The 9,356-nt window shown below is 34.8% G+C and overlaps 1 protein-coding gene across 1 annotated transcript in view; it reads right to left on the reverse strand.

Annotated features, from left to right (window-relative positions):
* LOC100946469 (tripartite motif-containing protein 43B) overlaps nucleotides 1–9,356 on the reverse strand; it is a 70,413-nt gene that overhangs the window by 1,138 nt on the left and 59,919 nt on the right. The window contains exon 2 of the mRNA XM_023509770.1: nucleotides 8–107. Coding sequence (XP_023365538.1) covers nucleotides 8–107 — 100 coding nt within the window. The remainder of the gene's footprint in view (nucleotides 1–7; nucleotides 108–9,356) is intronic.

Genomic DNA, 9,356 nt, shown 5'->3' on the forward strand with positions numbered 1-9,356 from the left:
GGTTCATTATTATTCTGTCCTTATTTAGGTTTCTTTTATTTTTTTGGATCTTGTCCCATACTGATCTCATCTGCTTTACTAGCTTCTCTCTCCGGAGAGAGCTGCCCCTTCAATGGGACAGTGTCTGTGAGCCCTCTGCTCCTGGGAGGTAGCACACAGTGAACACAGCAGACTCCTGTCCACAGAACATCTTCTTTCTGTCCTTTTAGGTCTCACATATTTGTTCTTTAGAGCCCAGGAATTGCTGGAGACTTTTTCTGGCCAGGGAAACCATCTTCTTCACACAGATATCAGTTTCGAACTCTTGCTGCTATGATGGTTCCCTGCAGACAGGGCATTGGCTGGAGTTTGGGCTCCTTCCCAGGAAAGACAAAGGCAGGGCCTACAAAAGCTGTGTCCACAACCTATGGTAACTGGGTCTACAAGGTAGTTCAGGCAGATGAGGCAGGTGAGTTCTCTCTGGAAGTCTTGTGGAATGTCTGAGTCCATTTTTCAAAGGACTGTGATCCTTATCTAGTCCTTTGACTAGATACCTAGTGGTATCTATGATCCCACCAAAGCTTGCTGGAGAAGTAATGTGAAGTCTGATTAGGATCAGCACTTCACAGTGTCAGAAGTCTCTGAGGCCAAATGAACTCCAAACTTCATGCTGCCTGTTACAGAGAAGAATCTCTGCATGTAGTTTTAATCAGCCTTTAAAATTTGAAATCTTAATAGACAAAACTTAAAGATCAGGGCTGTGTTTGATTTCATACGAATTTTTACATCTGAGCACACTATCTAGAGCCTAATGTTGGAATAAATGGGTAAATGAAAGAGCAAAATAGGCTTTCAAAAAGCCTATTATGAAAAAGGCTCTTCTGCATCTAGATTTTATCTTTGATTTTTTTCATCAGTAGTGATTTTTTGGTCACATAATCTGAATTTCATACTTGAATACACAGAAACGTTTAGATTCCCAAAATGACAATAACTCAGATTTGGGAGGGGAACTATACTGACTTTAAAAACTTGGGTCAGTGGAATATACCTGAGTGCCCTAGAAAACATTACAGGGGTAGTCTATGAAGAAACAATATTTGGAAGAAGACAACGTGGAGAGTTTAAAGCTGTTCATGAAGCTTGATTAAGCTTTGAGAACAGCCAAAGCTCAGTGCAAGAATTGAGCTCTATTTTTATTACCAACCCACTGGTCTGTTCATGTTAGTGAAGGACAGAAAGAGAACTCAGCTGTAGATCTCTTATCTCCTTTGTTTTTTTATACCCAATTGGTAGTTGAAAAATCTGGAGTCAAGTAGTAAGGAAGAATATAACATACTAATTGGTTAAGGTAGGAGACCCTCTGGACTTTTATTTTCTGTAGACTGATTTGCCATAGCCTAATAACAAGACATTCATATGACATATCCCTTTTGTTAAATCTTAAAAGTAATAGTTAACATAAGGTTATTTTATTAGTATCTAGAAGGCCAAGTAACATATTTTTGAGTCTTATTAACTGGAAAACCAACTATAGAAAAACATGTAATTTATTAAAGCAACTTGCAAATGGCAAACAAGATAGCAGGTCTCTGGGGTTTTTTGGTTTTTTTTTTTTTTTTTTGCAGTTTTTGTCCAGGGCTGGGTTTGAACCCGCCACCTCTTGCATATGGGACTGGCGCCCTACTCCTTTGAGCCATAGGCGCTGCCCATCTCTGGGTTTTAAGAAAGGTAACATTTTTATGCTAAAGGAAAACTTGCCTAGTGCCAGTAAGAAACTGTAATATTACCAGAAAAGAATTTAAGGAACAGTGGTTTACTTTTATTTTTTCAAAGATTATCAGAAACATTGTGTTTTAACAAATGTTTAAATTCTTTAGGGCTAAGTAGATAATAAAAATGAGAAAACCACATTGAATTACTAGGATTTCTGTTTTTACAAATTTAGATGCCCTTTTCATCACTGGTTCTTAATTTGAGTTGTGGGATGTGACTCCATGTTGGAAAATCCTGCCACAGTAGTTACATTTTCCTCAGACCATTCCTCTTCTTTATTAAAAAAAAAAATAAAATTATGGGCGGTGCCTGTGGCTCAAAGGAGTAGGGCACCAGCCCCATATGCTGATGGTGGCGGGTTCAAACCCAGCCCGGGCCAAAAACTGCAAAAAATATATATATATTTTATAGAATGTGGCATTGCATCCCTGAGCTAGAGGAGAAATCTGTTCACAATGGTTACTTGTGAATTTTGTTTTTTAAAAGATGTTAGATATTAAAACAAAACCTACCAAAATACTGTCAAATGGAACATAAAAATATTCAGTTTTATTTTGACAAGATAAAGTTAGTGGAGAATCCGTGAACAAGCATTAGAGAACATGATAAAAATGTGAAAAGAGGAAGGATGTTTGGCAGAAGGGGGAAGGGCATGAGGCGGGATCACACTTAAGTGCACATTGTGAGGGTGTATAACATGCCCTCTAGGTCAGGGGCTCTTCTACAAATGGAACTTCACCCTGGAAGTGAGAACAATGTAACCTAAAAATTGTACCCTCATATTAATTTGAAAAAATAAACTCAAAATGTGAAAAGAAAAAATTAAAAAATAATCTGGTTCTCTCTCTGTGTCTTCATGAGAGGAACCCACTTCCAACTCTTTAGAAGTGCTCTAAACTTTCTCTTTGTTCTTAAATAAAATTTGTCTTTGTTACATTCAAAAATCTTTTAAAAACCCTTATCCTAAGAAGTTTTTTTATTAATTGTATATTGCTAATTCTGATTAAGTATTTAAAAAATATGAACATTTCTGTAGGACTTTATATTTGTGATCTTCTCACCTTATACCACTTCCTCCCTCCTTTCTACCACCCCCCAAATCCTAATTATAACCTTTGTTATCGACCCTATTTTGATGTAGATAACACAGGTGCAGTGTTAGGAAACAAGACTTTCTGAATCTGGGTTCTTCTCAATTTTATTTGGCATATATATTGAGCATCTGCTTGTATGTCACTAAATCAAGTATAAGACCAAAAAAAAAAATAGGTTATTTACCTAAATTTTAGTTGAATTCAGATCTCAATTTCTGCTTGTAGATATTACTTAGACCCTTTGGGAAGGATTAAGATCTTTTTATATGGTTAGAAAAAAATTCAGTTGAAGTTTTATATAGCCAGAATATTTTATTTCAGTCTTAGCACTTCAGAGATTATTATTTGTTAGTTTACCAATTTATTATTTATTTTTCCCACTAAATTTTAAGCTGAGAGCAAGGACTATAACTTCTTACATTATATTTTTAATGTTTTGCACAGAGACTATTCAGTAGATATTAATTTATTAAAGATAGAAATAAGAAAATGAATGCTAGTTTTTATTCCTAGACATTTGCCTGTTACAGACAGTGCTTAGCATATTTTTTATATATATATATATAGTGCTTAATAAGTATGTGTTTAATACACCTGTAATCCTAGCACTTTGAGACTGGTGGATTCCTTAAGCTCAAGAGTTCAAGACCAACCTGAGCAAGAGCAAGACCCATCTCTAAAAATAGCCTGGTGTTGTGTCAGGTGCCTATAGTCCCAGCTACTAGGGAGGCTGAAGCAAGAGGATCGCTTGAGCCCAAAAATTTGAGGTTGCTGTGAGGTATGATGTCATGGCACTCTACCAAGGGTGACAAAGTGAGACTGTCTCAAAAAAAGAAAAAGTATGTGTTTAATGAACAAAACTGAAGAGTTACCTTCCAAAGTGATAATATATGACTTACAATATGATCATTAACACTCTGGTAGATAGAATTTTATAGGTTTTATTATGCTTTTGTAAAAGATGAAGAATCTGAGACTCCAAAAGCTTAGTAACACACTGAAGTTTAGTTTTATTATTGTGGACATCTTATCTCTGACCTTTTTGAGTTTTTTTAAACTATGAAACATATGTGTTTTTCTTGTACTTTTTTTTTATAGTCTGACAGCTGCTAGTTATCTTATTCTGAATAAATTTAAGTTCTAATCCTCAGTTTGTTCATGTGTAAAAATGAACCAGCTCTAGACTAGGCAATTTTTTTTTGTTTTGTTTTTAATAGAAACAGGGCCTCTTGATGTTGCCCAGGTTTGTCTCAAAGTCCTGTGCTAAAGGGATCCTCCCATTTGAGCCTCCCAAATTTCTGAGATTACAGGCGTGAGCCACCACGCCCAGCTTAGATTAGGTGATTTCTAAAGTCTGTTGTGATTTTTAAAGTCACTTGCTAAATGCCTTCTTAGCAATTTAAGAATATTACTTTTAAAGTAATTTGTAGTGCATTGTTGGTTAAATTAATTTTCTGTTGTTTTACTTCCTCATTAGCAGTGCTCATTAAGAAATATACTTTTCATTAATTTTTTCAACCACATGTACGTGTGCTATGAGGTCTGATTAAGTTCATGAACTCATCCTAGAAAAAGTGCTGTGTTTCTCATTGCTGAATATCACTACAGACACCAGTGCCTATTCTACCCTTCAAAGCAATTGTGGAGCTCTTTCTGGAACGGCCATCAAAGCTGTCATTGTGTTACCCTTGATGTCCTGAATGTCATCAAAATGCCTTTTTTTTGAATATTTCTTTTATCTTTGGGTAAAGAAAAAATTCATTGGGGGCCAGATAAGGTGAGTAGGAGCATGTTCCAGTACAGTTATTTGTTTACTGGCTAAAAACTCCCTCATGTTCACTGACGTGTGAGCTGGTGCACTGATTGTTGTGATTCAAGAGCTGTGAGTTGGCCAAGATTTTCAGTTAAGATTTTCCTATTTATCATTGTTTACTTGGTCTGCTATGTTCCTTACAGTCAGCTAGCAGTTTTTGAAATTGTGATGCACAGTTTGACAAATTTTTGCACTGTTTTTGTCAGTTCTGTTCATTACTGGCTGCCCTGATCTCTTTTCATCAGTGACACTTTCTGTTTCCTTAGATGCTAAATTCATTTGTACACCACTGTTTTCTTCATGGCATTATCTACATAAACTTGGACTAATGTGTCCCTGATTTCATTTCTATTCCTGCCGAATTTTACAAAAAAAATACACATTTTCATTTGTTGCTATAATTCAATCTCTGACATTCTTGGGGCAGCACGCAGAAACACACAACAATGATGAGCTCGCAGGAAGACATTGCCACATGTCAACATGAACACAACTGTGAAACGCTGATAAACAAGATCATGAAAACTTAGTTGTTCATACAGTGCTGTCAATGTAAATAAACTCACAGTGGTAAGTTCACAAACTTATTGTCAAAACTCTGACATTATACATATACACATGGGTAATACGTGTATTTCTATCCACAAAAGGAAAAAACAAAATGATGAAAATAGAGGGTGTCGCAAGAGTCACCCATAAAGTTGCCATTTATAAGGACAATGGAAAGGTGCAGCTAAATATACCTTTATTTACAAAATATTCATTATAAATTTTACAAAGAGGTAGCCAACACATAGAGAATATTTTGTAAAATTTTACAAAATTATATTAACTTTAGGGGAGACTTTTGGGACATTTTGTATTTTATGTCCTATCTAGAAATAGGTATGAGAAGTAGAAAAGGGAAAAAGGATTAAGTTTTCAAAATATTTTTATATGTTCTAATGACTGGAAGACTTAAAGATGTTTGAAACTACTGTTGTACAAAGTTTTTTTTGCCTTGTTAATACATACGTTCAAAATATATTTCCATGTTTTAGTCAAAAAGTACAAGGTGATTTGAGAGAAAGATACTGCCAGTAATCCCTAGTAAAAATAAAGATGTTAATAAAATAATCAATCATAGCTGATTCTTCCAAGGAGAGTGAGTCATAGGAGGGGGTAAATATTTAAGAGTGACATTGTAGATAGTAGGAGAATTCAGGATAGGCTTTTTCTGTAGGAAGGTTGACCCCAGATGGGTGCTCATAAAGTCATTAAGTTTTTCCAGGAAGTTGAATGGAAACATTTGTTCAGCAAAGACAGAAGATTTTGCTGTAATGACAGCACGATTGTAGTAGTTCAAATTTGTGATAGAAAGAGCCTGGAATACAAAAACAGGATAGTAGAAAACTTAAGCATGTGGAGAACTTTAATATGGTAATTGTCAGAACAATTATAAAATTGCTAGACATCAGTAGACTGGGACTTAAGAGTAATTGCAAGATAAGCCATAATTTTAATTTTATCAGCACCTCTATGCTAAAGCAAGAGTTTGATGAAAAAGTTGATGTTAAAAAAAGCACAAATGTTTTAAACATTCTTCAATTTGGCAATACTTTATTGAGCACTTACTGTGTGTCAGGCATTTTAACGGGAGGCACTTGTACATAAAGTAGCTTATTCTCATTCCTTATGCTATTCTCACTTTAATTTGTATAAAGTAATTTTACTTTTAATAAAAACTTATTTTATTAGAAAATGCTTCTCTAATTTTACTTTTAATAAAAGTTTATTAGAATATGCCTTTATTAGAAAAGGCATCAGTGAGAGATCTACAATGCTACTTTAACTGTTATCATCTTTTGACATTTTTTTGAATTGTGTGTAAAATTCTAACCCTTGGAGTAGAACTAGAGCAATGCTACTTAAAGAACAGTGATCCTTCATAGTCTTAAATAGTTTGGCAGTTTCAAAGAGGAAAAAAGGCAATGAAATTTTTTTCTACTTATGTCAAATAGATTTTGCAAATCTTAGGTATATATGTTTATAATTCATATATTGTATTTTTTAATATTTTATAAATTTAAATAAGATATTTTAATAATCCCATCCATTTCTTTTTTCTTTTTGAGACAGAGTCTCCTTTTGTCACTCTCAGAATGCAGTGGTGTCATAGCTCACAGCAACCTCAACTCCCGAGCACAAGCAATTCTCTTGGCTCAGCCTCCCTAGTAGCTGGGATGATAGGCACCTACTGCTAAGCCCTGCTACTTTTAGAGGCGGGGTCTCACTCTAGCTCTGGAGATCTGCCCACCTCGGCTTCCCAGAGTGCTGGGATTACAGGTGTGAACCACTGTTCCTGACTTCCCATTCAGTTTTTAACAGTGTTATTTATTGTAGGAACATGAAGTTAACAGGGTGTTAAGATGACTAATGTTCTTTGTGAGTAATTTTAATACTTGTTAACTTCTATTTTATGGTGGTTACTCTTATATTCTCCAGTTCACAAAATTGGCTTAGTGAAAAATGATGTTAGTAGTAACAAATACCATAATTCATAAAAATACCATAATGTGAGAACTTCATTGTGAGTATAAAATTAGAATGCGCATGTAGATTGTCTGATTTTTTTTTTTTTTTCAGTCATCTGAAATAGGTAAGGAAGGATAATGATGACTTTAGTTGGACTTGCACTTCATTCATCACTGGTCAGTAGCATATTACCTTTCACATATTTACATGGCACCATCAAAATTGTGATCATTTTTAAAGCATGTTTATTTCTCTTGTGAGTTTAGTTAGGTAATACTTTATGAAGAAGTATAAAATAATACATCCTAGTTTAAAATTTGTTAGGTAGTATTACAGTCCAAATTTATAGGAGTATAAAATTATTGAAGCATCATCCAGAGTCGTATTTCTTAAACCAATACAGTATAAGATAATGGTTCCAAGAAGCCTGTAAGATGTCTCAAATTGTAACAAATAAAATTGTGAGAGGGAGAGTTCAGTTCTGAGTTGTTGAGTGCACCTGGTTTGGTTCACCCAACGGAAGTAGCAAATTCAGCTAAGTCAAAGGGAGTGCAAGGAAATGGGAGCAGAAAACGGGCAGCTAAGACTCCATTGTAGCCAAATAGAGGCAAAGTTTTTATTGAAAATGAAGAACAAGAGTAAAGGAAAGCATAAACAGATCGTTTTCCAGAGAGTGGAAAAGGATCCCCCTCACAAGTGAGAGGAGACCCCCACACAAAATCTATATACTAATATAAGTACTTTTATCCATTTCCTCCTACATTTTTAAGAATTCCCATTGGTTCCCTTTAAGCTTCAGTTGTCACACAAATCTAGTTTTCTTTACTTTGTATCAATAATTATAATTGTTATTTTACTAGTGATGGTATGGCATACATGTTCATACATGACATGCATGTTCAATTAAAATAGAAAAGATTCCTCTTAGAATAGCGGAGGAATCACAATCTCTGTTCTCTTGATGCTTATGGCAACCATACTATGCATTGTTCTGTGTCTGGGGGATCCTTATCTCTGTTTTATGGGGCTTTGTTTCACAGGCCTCTAGGTCATGGGTCACCAGCTAGTGGTTACACTTTATAGGAACAACATACACTTGATTATGTTATACCACCCAAAATTTCTTATTTTCTTTCAGGCCCCTTTCCAAATTTCTTTGGCCTCTTTTCTAGAGGCCATAATTCTCTCCCACCTCACTGTAGCCCCTTTAACCTCCTTTCATCCCTAATCTATAAAAAGAAAGAAAACAATAGCCATTGGAAAAGTTCTATTGCATAATTCAGTGACAATGTGCAAGAGTGATTCCTTTCATGTGCATTCTAGAAGATATTTAAAGCACTGATCTACAGTGTATGAATCATTTTGACATATGTATGTTGCATGTATGAAAAGTTCATAGCAACTTCTTACTCATTTTATTCCTGAAAATCCATGAACATTATGTACACTGGAAAATAAGTTTTGGTGTGGACTAGAAAGGATGTGTGATGACCTTTAATGATGGATCACCCTTTGGGCAGCAGTGAAGATTGTTGAGTAAATTAAAAGACTTCTATGCAAAAAAACGAATCAACACATTTCTTTCTTAAAAGAGAGGAGGTAATTATCAACCATAAACCATCAGGATGGTGATTCAGTGTTTAAGGGAGTAGAAAGTATAATCAAATTTTGTTCCCTGAAGTATGTTATTCTTACAATCCTGTATGAAAAACTGGGAAGGAAGTTACAAAACTTTTTTATCCTTTGGTACTTTCTGTATAGAGGAAAGTGTTCAAATGAGGTTTTAAGATAGGGGTAGAGATTAAAAACATTTCTTCGAGACATTGTTAATATTCGTAAAGGGCTTTTACTTAATTTTAGGTGCCTTACACAAGTGACATATCAACCAAGCCATTGCCTTATGTCATTACTCCCAAGTCCATACTGTGAATTTTAATCGGAAGGACATCAGATTATTTTAAGATTACATAACTGTAATGCAAATGGCAGTGCTACAGAGCTTCATTCTGCTCCCCTCATCTCATTCTTTTGGTTCACCACAGAAACATACTTTAGGACTGATAATAAACCATGTACAGATATTGTAGCATAATATGAAAGAATGCTTTCCTTAGCTGATTGCAAAGGACAGATTGTGAACTTTTTTAACATTGTCTACCAGCTACATTTTTTTTTTTTTT

This window comes from Otolemur garnettii, unplaced genomic scaffold (genome assembly GCF_000181295.1).
Source record: "Otolemur garnettii isolate 467f Iridium unplaced genomic scaffold, OtoGar3 scaffold00009, whole genome shotgun sequence".
Lineage (NCBI taxonomy): Eukaryota > Metazoa > Chordata > Mammalia > Primates > Galagidae > Otolemur > Otolemur garnettii.